Raw genomic sequence first — 15,887 nt, forward strand, 5'->3', positions numbered from 1 at the left:
ATTTGCAGATGGATTATTTTCCTTTTTTTTAAGTGAGTTATCCAAGACCATCATCAGTCCACTGTTGTTGACATCAAACACTGTGTGTATGTTTAAAACATTAGTTCATAAGATCGTTTTACTCCTCAGGCTGAAGTGAAAAATGATAGACGATCATTCCATAGAGTATATAATGTTTTTTTAAAAGTTATTTTTCATTCTGCAGACAGTGAACGTAGTGTAACACCATGCCTTGGTCCCTAGGAAAAACCAGTGCCTAAATTGTAGCATGCTCCTGCTCAGAATGCCAACAGCAAGTGAATCACTTCTGTTAATTCCAGTACCTGGCAGGTGTTTGCATGGCTACAGAAGGAATGATGGCTCACAGATAAGTGTAATGAAAAGGGGCCCCAAAGTGGCAAGAATCAGAATATCACATCTGAGTTTCAGTGCCTAAGAAGCAGTCATGCAAATCCAGGGCTTTATCATTTTTGTAATCATTTTGTATTTGGCTTGCTCTGGATTTGTAAACATAGGCTTCTATATTTCCAACACTAAAAGAAATCCAGCTGACACGAGCTGTCTATGTTTCTACATTTGTTACCTTGCCAGTAAATTGCAGTGCTGGTCTTTAACATCCTCATTTTCTGAGATTCCACTTTTAGTTGAGCTGTGAACGTCCTAATATGTTATACTTAGCTATCCCGTAGTTGGCTACTGTTTTAATGAGCTGTTGCTGAACACACAGTTTTCATATCTATGTGACTTTGAAAATTCTAAAATAAAATAAAATTCGAATAAAAATTTGAAATTCTAAAATAAATAGCACAATTATCAAACTCGAGTAGATTAGAGTACTTAAATGAATTTGCTTATTTTTGTAACTCCTATATCCTATTTGTGACACTGCTTTAACTTCTCATTCCTTATTTTAAACCAGGAGATGATTCTGACAGGCATTGAAGATTTACTTTCATACTTTCTATAAAGAAAGAATTGAACAAGGAAATTAATAGTGTAAGCAAGAAATTAAATTGTATGCCTAAATATTACATATCAGCAAGCTTCTGTGAGAGGATATAATTACTTACAAATTATATGAAAAGTATTTTCATCTCTTAATTAAAGTTGCTTTAAGAATGTACAGGCAACCTTTTAATAGCTAAGTTCCAAGTTATTGCCTCTATATTTTTATGAGTAAATCTGTACTTTTAAAAATATGCTACAAATAAAATTTTCATTAATATGGGTTTTCCTCCATCGACTGAATTAATGTGAACACATGTAACATCCAATTTTCAGGGCTTTTTTTCTTAGAATTAAAAAAAAAGACTTAAGTTTCTGTATGCTACACTGGGAAATTTATTTTTATTGCATATTATAGTATTCCCTAATGGATTTGTTATCCAAAATGGTGGTGGGCCAACCTCACTTTGTCCGTTGCATCAAACCAAATAATGAACGTCAGGCAAGAAAATATGACAAAGAGAAAGTTCTCCTACAGCTTCGCTACACAGGAATTCTGGAAACAGCAAGAATTCGAAGGCTGGGATACTCACATCGGATACTTTTCACCAACTTTATAAAGCGGTATGTGGACTTCTTTTCAAAGCTCCATATAATATATAGTTTGTAGAGAAATTCATCAGAAGAATTCTAGGAAACAACATAGGAAAAAGAATCACTTAGGTGTTCTAGAAGGGAGGTATTTTGTTTCTGTAAATGGTTCTGCACTGAAAGAGAAAGTAAGTAAGGCTGGAAGTTTCTGTTCTCATCTGGAAGATCCTGTGTGGTCGCGTAGGATACATGTCATGGGCATATGATTGAAAAGCCTAAGCTTCTGTACGGAGTGGTTAGAGGGCCTGGGTTCTCATCCCAGCGCTCATGCTGTGTGACTTTTGGGTTGTACCAATGATTCTCAACAGAGGGAAATTCTCCCCCTGTTCAGAGAACATTTGTTAAGGTCTGGAAACCTTGTTGGTTGTCACAACTGGTGGGATCGGGGTTGCTGTTGGCATCTTGTGTATAGAGTTCTGGGATGCTGCTAAGCATCCTACAATGCCCAGGAAAGCCCCCGCCCAGCAAATAGTTATCCAACCTAAAATGTTAACAGTGCTGCTGAGATCGAGAAACCATGGCCTATATCAAACCTCATTTTCCCCTCATTTAGTAAATCTGCCATGACTGCCTGGTGGAACTGTTCGCAGGATCAAATGAGACATTATCTCTAACAGTATTTAGAAGACAAAAAGAGACTCAGTTTGGTAGAAGAGGTCCTTTTTTAGTATTTGAAATTAATGTAAAATGAATTAGGCTATATATTAAATATATTTTAAGTAATACATTTGTGGTGATATAGAGATTCAGTACCTTATGTATTTAATGCCCATGTTTCTGATATTTATCAATTCTGTGATTACTATTAGCTGTTAAACTTGGCTTGTTTTCCAAATATTACAATTTTCAGGAGAAACCTAGTACTTGAGGAATTCTCTATGTGTAACATTCTCTGGCCTTTTCCAGGAATTAGGGTTAAGAACAAAGCAAAGTTTCTACTCCCTCCCTGCAAAAACAAAACAAAACATTGTCTTATCCTGTATCAAGCATTCTTTTACTTGGGGTAACCTACACCCTTCCTAAATAAAATGAAAATTCTAATTATTTTTGCAAATTTTCATATTTTCAGGTATCTGTGGTAGTTTTTGTCTTTTCTCACCCCTTTGGACACCTGGCAAAGAAAAGAAAGGTATTTTTAAAAAACACAAAACAGGTTTAGAAGCATTCAGGTATTCAGTAAGTAATTACTACCTAGCTTGTTTTTTTAAGAAATAACTTTTAAAAGCTAGGAAATAAGTAAATACCTCATTCTGATTTATAATTGAGAAAAAAAGATAAGAAAGGCATTCATTTTCAGCACCTTAAGAGATGAGGAAAACCCTACCACTTCTTAATGATGACAGAGAACCTAAACATACTTGATATGAATGAATTTCAGATTTAAAATTAAAATCAAAATGTGAACTAATTTCATATTTTTGATTTTTTAGAAGAGTTTATCTTTAACTTGCTTAAAACTTAGTATAAATAATATAAATATAATATTACTATAATTTCCATGGAATTTCAATGACCTTTTCTTTAGGCACAAGGTAATGTGCTGGGGTACCTGGGTGGCTCAGTCAGTTAAGTGTCCAGTTCTTAATCTGGCTCAGGTATTGATCTCACAGTTTTGAGTTCAAGCCCCATGTTGGGCTCCACGCTGGGGGTATGCTAACCATTGCAGAGTACAACACATTTTAAAACTACCTTGGGGGCACTTGGGTGGCCCAGTGGTTGAATGTCTGCCTTTGGCTCAGGTTGTGATCCTGGGGTCGTGGGATTAAGTCCTACATCAAGCTCCCCACAGGGAGCCTGCTTCTCCCCCTGCCTATATCTCTGCCTTTCTTTCTGTGTCTCTCATGAATAAATAAAATCTTCTTAAAAATTATGTAGAGAGAGCCTCAAATGCTATATTAAACTTATAGTTTCAGTTATCTATGGTTTTACAATGTGGACAGTAAGGAGAACTAAACCTATTTTCTTGATGATATGGTAGTTGAAAGTTGCTTACTTAGAAGATCAGAAGTGAGAATAAATTCGTAAATGTATCTCAAAGTCCCATGCTATATAGAATATCAACTTACAAAAAAAAAAAAAAAAAAAGAATATCAACTTACTATATGATAACCGATGAATAGAAAAAAAAGTTCAGTATACAGAGAACACATGAATGGCTGTTCTGAATACAAGAAGTTCCAGAAATAAAAGGCTAAACCTTTTCTCTGTCACTGATTTGAAAGCTGTCATCTAAATTGGCAAAGACCCTTAGGAGGCAGAACAATATCCAAAGGCCCTGTAGATGTGTAAATAGGAGTAAATAATTGTCTGTCCTTCCTTAGTCTTTGAGTAACCCTCTGTATGATGCAGAATTCATCTGACTCTTTGTCCATTCTGTTGTAGATAAACACTTCTGTTTTGTGACAAAGAAATAATCCTAAGGGAAGATACACAACATGAACTTGCACTGGATGTTTAGTGTAGATATTTCAAATGAACCCTTATACTAAGAAGCCACTGAAGTGAGCTCCGTTTTTCTATGAGGCACCTATACAATGGTTCAGCTACCAGAGCTCTAGTTCAACCAAAACTATTTTTTTTGGTTGGAGTTCAATTTGCCAACATATAGCATAACACCCAGTGCTCATCCCATCAAGTGCCCCACTCAGTGCCCATCACCCAGTCACCCCAACCCCCCGCCCACCTCCCTTTCCACCACCCCTTGTTCGTTTCCCAGAGTTAGGAGTCTCTCATGTTCTGTCTCCCTCTCTGATATTTCCCACTCATTTTTTCTCCTTTCCCCTTTATTCCCTTTCACTAGTTTTTATATTCCCGAAATGAATGAGACCATATAATCCAAAACTTTTTTAAAAGATTTTATTTATTTATTTATTTATGAAAGCCACAGAGAGAGGCAAAGACATAGGCAGAGTGAGAAGCAGGCCACTGCAGTGAGCCTGATGTGGGACTCGATCCTAGGACCCTGGGATCATGACCTGAGCCAAAGGCAGATGCTCAACCACTGAGCCACCCAGGTGCCCCTCAACCAAAACTTATTGAAGGCAGTAGTATAGTGAAGTACGTAAGTACACATGCTTTGAAGTCAGAAAACCCAAGTCTGAAGAGAAAGAAAAGGAAAGAAAATCCAAGTTCAAACCCCAGTTCTGTCACTATCTAAATGTGTGATCCTGTTCAAAGTTACTTTGAGTAACTGCTATAAGCTTCAAGCTTTGATCTTTCTCACTTGCAAATTGGGATAATGGTAATAGTATCCACTCTATATGTGATTATGAGCACTAAATGAAATAATATATATATGAATTTTATTAATAGAACCTAATGTCATCAATACATATTATTTATAATATTTTCATTATTATTCGTGCCTCCACTCCAAGCTCCCAATATTGCTTATTACCTATAGTACTGTGGTCTTGAATCCCACAACATAAACCATGAAGCTAGCCCATAAAAAACAAAGCAGAGCCAGTATGTTGGCTTTAAAACAAGTCCTTAAAACAAGAGATGCAACAAAGCAAGAGTCTGGGGGCTTTCCTACATAAATTGCTTCTGATCTACTTCGATGTTTATTTTCACAGCAATTCCCAGAGGCAGGTCATTAGTCCTTCAGCAAATATTAAATTGAGTACCCACTATGTTCTAGTCTTTGAAAAAAAGATTAACCCAAATCTTATCCCAAAGATTGAAGATCCAAAGATTAATAAAAGAACTTCTGACATTAAGAACTCACAGACTACTGGTGGGAACAGGGACCTAATTATGTACATTATCGTACAATGTAATGTAAATTCCAGGAACAAAGGTGCTCATCTGCTGTGTTCACTGCTATGTCCTCAGCACTTAGAAGGATGCCTAGCATATAGTAGGTACTCAGTAAATATTTATCAAGTGAATGAAAGAATAGTGGATACTTTAATAAAAGTATGCTCAGGACACTCAGAGCATAACATGGAGATGGTGGAAATGAGGACAGAAGACTTCTTAGATTATAGTAGAAATTCAGATAAAGCAAAGAATGATTAAACTAATATATAAGTACATACCATAGATATCATAACTTAGAACATGAACATATATTGATTTTTCAACCTTTTGATATAGGCTCAATTTTTTTCTTTGAATAAAAGTCCACTAACCAGAGTTTACTGGATTTTTTACATAAGCTATCCATAATCCCTTATTTATGATTTCCAGTTACTGTTTCTTTTTTTTTTTTAAGATTTTATTTATTCATGAGAGATACAGAGAGAGAGAGAGGCAGAGACATAGACAGAGGGAGAAGCAGGCCCCATGCTGGGAGCCTGATGTGGGACTTGATCCTGGGACCGTGGAATCATGCCCTGAGTTGAAGGCAGATGCTCAACTGCTGAGCCACCCAGGCATCCCACCAGTTACTATTTCTTGAGATGAAGCAGGAAGTTAAAGATATTTGTAAAATAATCATAGGGCTGAATATTTCTTGCTTCTTAAGATTCTCCTCAACCCTTTGTAATGGCTTTGTCTACACTTAATTCCATAAGGTTTAAACCACTTCTTTAGGAAGTCTTACCAAAGAATTTAATGCAGTTTTGTGGCAACAACTCTCTGGCTTTCCTCACTCATAGTTCATTAGTTTACATAATATGTTTTTGAATCATGTCACCTCAAGTGCAGCTGGCATAAACAGGTTTGGCAGCAAACACAGCTCACCTGGCAGGAGCAGAAGCACACAGGCGCCCAAGTGAGAGCTATCACCCGTGAGCTCCAAGTATGCAGTGGACACCCACCACTGCATCTTAATGTCAATTAATCAATTAGTCTATTCATTAAAGATATGTTAAGAGAGTTTCTAGAATATTGAAAGAGTAAGTCTTCCTGAAAGGAACAAGCCATGAGGATGAAAGATGTGCAGAGAAAAACACATACAAAGGCATAGGGGCATGAGCAAACATGGCCTTTTGGCATAATTTTAAATAGCTTTTATTACCAGAGCTCAAGCTGTCCATAGAAACTAGCAAATGATGAGGCTGGAAAGGCAGGCAGCGATACAAAGGAGGAGGGAGCTTTCATGCCCATCTTCATATATGTCAACTAATTTTAAATGACTGCTTTTTGGCAGGTATGACCTTTGCATTTCCTACATTTCTGCTGCTCACCAACTTATATACGCCATGTGCCCAGCTTTTGAAAGCACTTCTTTTTGCCATCACAGCTTAGAGCTTGGGATATTCTTGGAGACTTTCAAGTAGGGAAAGGACATGATCAGATTTTCATTGTGTTAAGACAATTCAGACACAGCTAGGGGAGGAAAGGGAGGGAGAATGGACATAACCAGTTGGAAGGCAATTAGAGAATGGAAGGGTGAGAAGGGGTGATGCAGTAGGTTCAAGGCAACGGCAGCAGGAAAAGAGAGAAAGAAATGAATTTCAGAGAGGTTTGTAAGCTTGTTGGATACACTGAGTGGAATAGGGAAGAATCTGGGATGACACACAGATTTCTAGCATTACCGTCTTTGAAAAAGGGGCGAGAGCATTCACAGGGATAGGAAGTAGCAGAGGAGAGGGAAGGTAATGGCTTGCTGAGTTTGGAGTGCCTGTGGGATAACCAGGTGGGGTGCGGAGTGGGCAGTCAGGAGTGATATGTTTAGAGTCTGTGGAAAGAGAGCTGAAAATGAAGATTTAGGACTCATCCACTGGAGAATGGTTGGAACTCTATATGTAAATGAGACACCTGTGGAGAGAGCCTAGAAAGAAATGGAACAGTGGAGAACACTAAGATTTGAGTGGCAAGTCTAAATAGGAAGCATGTTGGGGAGATGGACAAGGAGAAGAAGCAGGGAAACAAGGTGGGATGCAAACATGGGGACACTCAAGCCAGAGAAAGAGGCAATCAGTATCCAGTGCTACAAAGGGAACACTTCAGATCAGATTGAAAGGCATCCCTTTAGATTTCATCACTGAAACTTCTCATGTGATTAAAGAAGAGTCCTTACTACTTACTGTGAAACTAAATCTGATTCCAGGAACTGCAGAGCGATGGGAAGTGAAAAAAAAAAAATGGAGACAGTGATTTTAAGCATTCTTTCAACTGATCTGCAAAGCTAGTGGCAGAGAATGGTTTCAGGTGAGACAGGTGTGGAGGGTTTGTTTTGTGCTAAATGGAAGGAGCCAGAAGAGAGAAAAGGGATTGAAACACATGGGAGAGAAGAGGGGGAGGAGATGGCATCTAGAACATAGGCAGATGGAGAATGGATGTCTCCTCCTCTGAAGAAGAGCAGAATCCAAAGTGGACAAGCCAATCCATAGCTGGGGACAGATCAGTAGAGCTTGTGTCTGGTGGCCTCTGCTAAAATCTCCCAGGAGCAGTGCAGAGAGTAGGAACTGGGAGAGAAAAGGGCAGCAGAGATTAAACGGTTGTGAAGATTGAGCAAGAAACATGGTCATGGACACCAAGTAGGATTCTGGGTGTTTCTGTGGGCCTGGCTGACTCAGGAAACAGGAGGGTTCCTGGGGAACACACTGCAAATGAACAGTGATTTTCTCTGGCAGGTTTCCAAAGCCTGACAGGAGGGCAGAGAACAATGACTGGGTGGCTCAGATTTGCCATGTTTGCAGAGCAAACAAATGAACAAGAGGGAGCCCACTAAGGGGTTGCTCACATGATGAACCAGGAGATCCTGCTAGATCTGCAAAGAAGTAAAACCAGGAGATGATTGGTAGGCTGAGAGGGCAGAGTAGCTCTTCAGTCATGGTATTTCCATGAGCAAGTTTAGTTCTCAAGGTGGCAGGCCTGTGGGTGAGGGCATGCTGATGGGCACCCCCTGAGGTTATTTGCACAAATAGCAAAAGCTATGGCCATCACATCTTTCTAGACCATTGGAGGCCAGGATTCTCCAAAGAGCCTAGCAGAAACTGGTTCATCTGCAAATTTAACAGGATGAAACTTGGTGGAGCTAGAATGTGTTCTTTTTTGTGTATATAACAGTGTTTTTTATTAACTCAGTTAAACTGGACAATTGCTTGAAAGATTTTCCCCCTTTTTAAAAAATTTAAATTCAATTAGCCAACATATAGTACATACTTAGTTTCTGGTATAGTGTTCAGTATTTCATCAGTTGTGTATAACACCCAGTGCTCATTGCATCATGTGCCCTCCTTAAAGCCCATCACCCAGTTACCCCATTCCCCTACCCACCTCCCCTCCAGCAACCCTCAGTTTGTTTCCTATAGTTAAGAGTCTCTCATGGTTTTTCTCCCTCTCTTATGGCTTCCCATTCAGTTGTCCCTCCCTTCCCCTATGGTCCTCTGCACTGTTTCTTATATTCCACATATGAGTGAAACCATATGATAATTGTCTTTCTCTGGTTGACTTAGAGATTTTATCTACAGGCTCATTTTTAGATGAAGCAATTGGTACTTGAAGAGGTTCCCTGATGTGTCTAAATTTACACAGGTAATAGTCAAGGTCAGAACTCCGCTCTCTTGACCAGACTACCTCAGTCTTCCACACACTATGCCGTCTGTTTCAAAATTCAAAACCTACCAAAACTTGATGCTTTGTCTCCTCCAGAGTGACAGGTTAATCTTACACCAAGAAATTAAGTAAAAATAAGGGAGTGTTGAAAACTCTAGAAAACTGCCTTTTTGCCCAAGATCGTTGGCCAAGGTAGACCAGGTTTTTATTCCTTTCATTCACCTGGTCAGCTTGAAAAACTTAGAGCCTATTTCAGTTCTCTCCTGCATTAACTCCTTACTCACTTCCTCTCCTCAATTTTATGTATTAAACCAATAGAGAAAGTCTCCAGTGAGAGACATAGGAAATATAGTGATAAAAAAGCATATATACAGGGGTGGAAAGTCTGCAGAGAATTAAACTCCTTTGTCCAATTTTAAGATCAGCTTAAATGTTTTTGTGAAGATGAGAAAAGAATAAAATCCTTCCCTGTGCTGGCCACTGCAATCCTTGTACTTTTAGTACCCAGAGAAAGGGTGCTTTTTAAAAAAATACCCAACTGATTTTTTTCTTAAGTGGAGTTTTTGTGGGGAATTTTGGTGTTGAGGGTTGAAAAGGAATCACTAAACTGAGAAAATAGTGCTCAAATTTACAGAAACAGACTGGTCTGGATTTTTGTCTGTCTACTTTAGAGTTCTGGGAATGCCTACAGGGTCTCCTGCACTAAGTCTGGGAGTCTCTTCCTTCCCTGCACAGAGCTGTCAAGTGTCCACCCGGCTACTGAGGCGTGGAACCTTTGTGAAATACTAACCAGCCCTTTCTTGCACCTGAAGGTACCATGTTCTCTGTTACAAGTGGAATGAAGAGCCCCTAGTGAGCCCTGACACCTGTGCGGCCATTTTGGAAAAAGCTGGTCTTGACAACTGGGCCCTCGGAAAAACGAAAGTAATGTCTTCATGTAACTTTCCAGAAAATAAAATTTAATAATTCTGTTGGATTTACTGAGAATTGTAACATTTTACAGTGCCTGAAAATATTATGGCTTTTTTCTGTTATAGAATCTGTAGCTTAAATTACTGAATTGAGTTGATAATTTATAAAGGTTTTCTTCAGCAAAATTAAACACTTTCTTGTTGTAAGGTTTCTTTTAAGAAAAGTTTCTCTTAAAAAAAAAAGTTTCTCTTGAAGATTTATTTTCTAAAAAGATGAAATTTAGAGTGAATATACTTCATTTCAAATAGTACTGACAACATACTGACATATCTCTTTTTTGTGACCACCAAATATAGTCAGTAAATATTCAGAATGTATTAATATATAAATGAATATCATGTAGTATATAACATATACAGAATATATTCTGCAGAAAATCATAATGATCTGAATCACAATGATATAATTTGTTTTCCTAATTCTCAAATCTGTTTCTGTTGTAAACTTGAAATTTATCTGGAGCAAAATATTCACCATTGTTAGTAGACTTGCTATATGTGTTTGGATATCAGTGTGTTTATGGATTAGATTTGAGCCCTGAGAGATCTTAGCTTATTTAATCTCTTAGAGAATGAACGAAAAAAAATCATAACAAATTTTGAATATGGAAGTAAGGTGGCTGCATAGGCTTCTCAAATATCCTCTCGCCTGAAAAAATGGGAGTGAGGAAATAGGATACCAGGTCTCGGGTACACTGAACTCATCACTGGGGGACAATGGAAAAAGAGCCAATCTGCAGAAAAGAAGTACTCAGGAATTGACCACTCAGGAATAACCACTTCCAGCCACACCACAAACCTACAGAGACTGAAACAAATTTCCGTATCAGTTGCGTCTTGGGGTAGAAGATGCCGGGGAGAATTTTCATCATGTTTACATGAGAAGTTACTCCAAAAACAATTGAAGAGTTTTAAAAAATATATTTATCTTAGGCTGAGTGTCCCACATGTTTAGAAATCTCTATTTACTTCAGTATTAAGTAAGGGGAGATTCTGAGCACTAAAAAGGTGTGTATTTTATTTACACCATTTTCTTTTAGATGATCACAAAGATGACTTTTGTTAGGCTGAAATCTCATGATTTCTGGTCTGAAACACATGCCTAACTTCCAGTGGAGTTTTAACTTGTTAAAAGGGCCGTTTGCAGTTCCAGTTCTGGCTGGTATTTAAGTAGCATTTCAAAGCTATTTGTATTTTTCCACTTCACCTTTCCATCTCATTAAGATGGATAAGAATATTCAATATGGAAACATTTCTAATACTGTGCAAAAAATAAATAAATAAATAGATGACCTTTTTAAACAGACTGAATTTTAAATGAATTGTCAACAGTGGAATAGACTAAATATATTAACATGTAGAATCCCATAGAAATTAAAACTAAATTCAATCAAAACCTATCATGCTCAACTGTTTGCCTGTGGTGCCAAGCTTTCAAGTAATGGAACTGCCCAGAGGATTCTACATTCAATGTTCCCAGTTCTTATGGCTCAACTGTTATATTTGAATTTAAGTAACTTTCTTAGTGGATTCAATAAACTCTCTTTTAGGTGACTTTTATTAGTAAGTGTATCCTTTAAAACAACAACAACAACAACAACAAATCTTCATATTTCCTGGAGGAGGTAGAAAACTCTAAAATAAGAACCACTCCAGGCTGTCAGGCTCCTCCATTTCCTCAATCCCTCTTGATTCTAGAATGGTTGAAAATCAGCCATCCTTTCTCCATTGGTGGCCACTGGGTCTAGTGAGAATGTTGTTCTGTCTGGAGCCATCTCTCTGCCTTATTCCCCTTAAAAGCCCCAGGGGGCTGCCTTATTCACCTTTGTATCCACAGGAGATAAGTACATACAGCAGATCTTATAAACATTTGATGAATGAATTGCTACAGCTATAAGTGTCCTCTATCTTACAACTAGATTTGTAAAGATTTTTAAATTTGGGAAATGGTTGTTTTTTAAAAACATAAAATTTAGCTTCGCTCAGAGTGTATGTTGCTAAAACTTTGATAAAAGAGCTGAACATCCTCCACTCTTAGTGGCCCATTCAGCAAAACCTGTTGCAAATAACACTATGATTGCTAAACAGTATTCCTTCTCGAAAGAGGTTTTTTTCAAGAACAAAAATCTGTACCGGTATAGCAAAATTCAGGCCAAAGAAGCAAAAGATAGTGCTGTCCAAAATCTAAAAAAGATTCAGAATATAATCTGTTCTTCAAAGCATAGCCCATGACAGTTTCACATTTGTGTGCCATAATTTTATTTGTATTTTATTTTAATTCGTTTAAGGTGTTCCTGAAATACTACCATGTGGAACAGTTAAATTTAATGCGAAAGGAAGCCATTGACAAGCTTATTTTGATTCAAGCCTGTGTCAGAGGATTCTTGGATTCAAGAAGATACCAAAAAATACAGGAGAAAAGGAAAGAGAGTGCTATAATAATACAGTCAGGTAATCACTCAGGTGGTCTCACGCTATAACAAAATATTAAATGTCTAGAGATGGACATAAAATCTAATATTATATACAAACCTCCATTCTTATGTAGCTTTTGTATTTAATTCCAGACTGTCACATTGATATTTTCTCTATACCAAATCTAAATCAGATTGTTTTAATGATTGACACTTTTAATATTTGAATGTTTTGTTTTAAATAAAATAATTTAATTTTTCAATTTTCTGCCAAGCATCAATGAAACACAGTTGACCTATTGTGCAAGATACGACAAGTGATTGAATTAATTATAGATCTCAGAAATCATTATTATAATCCACTGGACAATAACATTTTTCCTACTTTATTCCAAAGGTTATACTTGCCATAATTTTTTACCATTTGATTAAATCTCATTTTGTTAAAGGCCATCCATTTCTTTCTATTAACTGTAGGGAAATAATATTTATAATCATACTTCACAAATTTTTATTAAAACATATCAATAGACTTTAGGTTTCATTTTCCATTTTTCTGTGAGAAACTAAATTTAAAACCTGGCATGGATTAATACAGTATCTTTCAAAATGTGTTGATTGGACTTCCATAGTAAAAACTATATTTTATTTTGTATTCTGTATTTTATATACACACATGCTACAAGGAATGCACTCTGATATTTTCTATTCCAGCTTATTCCACTTCATTTTTAGATGCTAGATTTGGCCGACTAAGTCAATTTTATGATCCACTATGGATTTGCAGCCTGCTTTCTGAAGAACACTGACATGGCGAGCAGACTCACTAACATTTGAAAGATGCATGTTCTAGTTGCAGATCTGTCAGTTCATAATGGTTCATCTCTTTGGGGATTTAAAAGCTGGTACTTTCTCACTACAGAATCAAAATGCAAATCCCTATAATTTGGAATCCAATTCTTTATCCACGATTCTGAAATTTATAAAATACTTAAGAAAAGGTTTTTCAGGGATGCCTGGGTGGCTCAGCGGTTGAGCACTTGCCTTCGGCCCAGGGCGTGATCCTGGAACCCCAGGATGGAGTCCCACATCAGGCTCCCTGCGTGGAGCCTGCTTCTCCCTCTGCCTGGGTCTCTGCCTCTCTCTGTGTGTCTCTCACGAATAAATAAATAAAATCTTTAAAAAGAAAAAAAGAAAAGGTTTTTCATAACTCATCTGGCAATGAAACATGATATAATATTTATAGTCCTTTATTCATTGCCCATAGTAAAAATACTACTTTTCTGGAGAAATATTCATGTTTTTGATGATGGAATGCTGCCCTGACATGGGGAATGTTAAGGAGGATATATGTTGTTTCCTCTGAATTACCTTCATAAAATAAAAAAGTTTAAATCAGAATTCTGAAAAATACCTGATTCCAAGGACAATTAGCCAAAAAGTCCAAAACATATACTTAGATAATAAAGGCTTTCTCTCATAAATAACTGAAGTAAATTATTAGTAGATTTTAAGCAAATGAATACATTTTGTCTTTTTCATCAGCTTACTTCATCTCTTTCATTTTAGTTCATCCTTGAACTTGCCTTAATATAAAAGGCAATTAGTTATTTTCTTGCTATTGCTTGTCATCTAGAAGAATCTTGTTAATGAACAATATTTTTTAATGAACAATATTTTTAATGAACATGTTCTATTTGGAATCTTTAATTCTATCTTCCCCTTTGACATTGTTGGTCAAAAAATTTGTTTCTATTCACTTAAGTAATTTCTTTTTCTTTACTATGATTAACACTACTCTGGACCTTATATGTTTCAGCTGCAAGAGGACATCTAGTCAGGAAACAAAGAAAAGAAATCATTAACATGAAAAACACAGCAACCATTCAGACTCATGATCAGAAATTTGACTATAAGAAAAACTTTGAAAATGAAAGGTATAGTGATGTTCATTCTTATACCATTTTAACATTATACGTTTTTCAGGATTCTAATATATATCCATTAAATGTCAGTGAACAGCCAGTGGCCACTCTTGTGTTCTTTGTCCTGTTTGGGAGTTCATTGGCGTTTCACCAATGACCGCCCTTTTGTGCCACAGTTTTTTCTCCTTCCTAGGTTTCTGCCAGATTGCTCTCTGCATTTCTGCTCCTAACTCTAAGTATCCTTTGCTAATTCCTCCTCTTCTCCCCATATTTAAATCCTCCTCCACATCTAAATATCATCTCTGGACATTCTCATTCATTCCCATGACCTTAATAACCAATATGCCATTAACTCCTAAGTCATAATCCAATCTTCAAAGCTTGGCACTTTGCCCTTTCTTCTCTTGACCCTTCATATCTATATTTCTAAGTGCATATTAGCAGATCCACCTGAATTCATTCATACAGAAGGCTTTATGTTAAGCTGTGGGGACACATAGATAAATAGATAAAACCCTGACCCTGACAATTGCTCACAGAATCATGGAAAGGAAATATAACCAATGAAATGCATGATTCTGGAAACACAAGTTAACTCTGCTATGAAACATGCAAAGGGTACAGTAGGGACATGGAAGATCTTGGTAAGTAGTCGGGGAAGGGATATAAGTATATAGATTTTGCCTTACTGGTAAAACTTAAGTTGATTGAAAGATGAATAAGTTGTATCTCTTTATAAGAGATAAAGAGCATTTCAGCCCCAATCCCAGGACCCTTGTCTTTTTTTTTTTTTTTTCCAAATGTATTGGGATCAAATTGACATATAACACTGGGTCAGTTTAAGATGTACAACATGGTGGTTTGATACACGTATATATTGTGAAACAATTACCATGGTAAAGTTAGTTAATATTTTCATCACCTGTAAGTACAACTGTGTGTGTGTGTGTGTGTGTGTGTGTGTGTGTGTGTGTGTGTGGTAAGAACATTTAAGAACACGTCTCTTAACAACTTTCAGGTCTATAATACGGTATCATTAACAGTCACCATGCTGTATATTAGATCCCAAAAACTTACTCATCTTTTTAAAAATTTCAACTTCATTAAGGTATAATTTTTATATAAAATTGTAAGATATTTGAAGTGTGCATCATGATGATTTGATAGATGTATACATTGTGAAAGGATTTCCCCATCTAATTCATTACCACATCCATCACCTTACATAGTTCTTTTTTATGCTTTTTTAATGAGAACATTTAAAACGTACTCCCTTAGCAAATTTCAGTTCTACAAAACATGTATAGTCCCATGTTTTACATGAGATCCTCAGACCAACTCATCGTATAGATGGAAGGTTATATCCTTTTACCAACTTTTATTTCCCCCACCTATCCTTCACAACCACAACTCTCTGTTTCTATGAGATTGACTTTTTCTTTTCATTTTCAGATTCCACACATAAATAATACCATGCAGTATTTATCTTCCTCCATCTAGCTTATTTCATCCATCTTATCACAAATGGC

At 36.8% G+C, this 15,887-nt stretch overlaps 1 protein-coding gene and 1 long non-coding RNA gene across 6 annotated transcripts in view; one reads left to right on the top strand and one right to left on the bottom strand.

Moving 5' to 3' along the window:
• The window catches only part of LOC112931123 (uncharacterized), a 73,188-nt gene extending 71,578 nt beyond the window's left edge, over positions 1-1,610 (bottom strand). Inside the window, exon 1 of the long non-coding RNA XR_003237277.2 lies at positions 1,539-1,610. This is a non-coding gene — a long non-coding RNA (uncharacterized lncRNA). The remainder of the gene's footprint in view (positions 1-1,538) is intronic.
• Positions 1-15,887, top strand: part of MYO3A (myosin IIIA) — a 372,796-nt gene that overhangs the window by 311,898 nt on the left and 45,011 nt on the right. For all 5 annotated transcript variants that reach the window (XM_072742032.1, XM_026013647.2, XM_072742058.1 and 2 more), the window contains 4 exons: positions 1,364-1,569; positions 9,861-9,972; positions 12,308-12,470; positions 14,253-14,370. In XM_072742032.1, coding sequence (XP_072598133.1) covers positions 1,364-1,569; positions 9,861-9,972; positions 12,308-12,470; positions 14,253-14,370 — 599 coding nt within the window. The remainder of the gene's footprint in view (positions 1-1,363; positions 1,570-9,860; positions 9,973-12,307; positions 12,471-14,252; positions 14,371-15,887) is intronic.

This window comes from Vulpes vulpes, chromosome 2 (genome assembly GCF_048418805.1).
Source record: "Vulpes vulpes isolate BD-2025 chromosome 2, VulVul3, whole genome shotgun sequence".
NCBI classification, from domain to species: Eukaryota; Metazoa; Chordata; class Mammalia; order Carnivora; family Canidae; genus Vulpes; species Vulpes vulpes.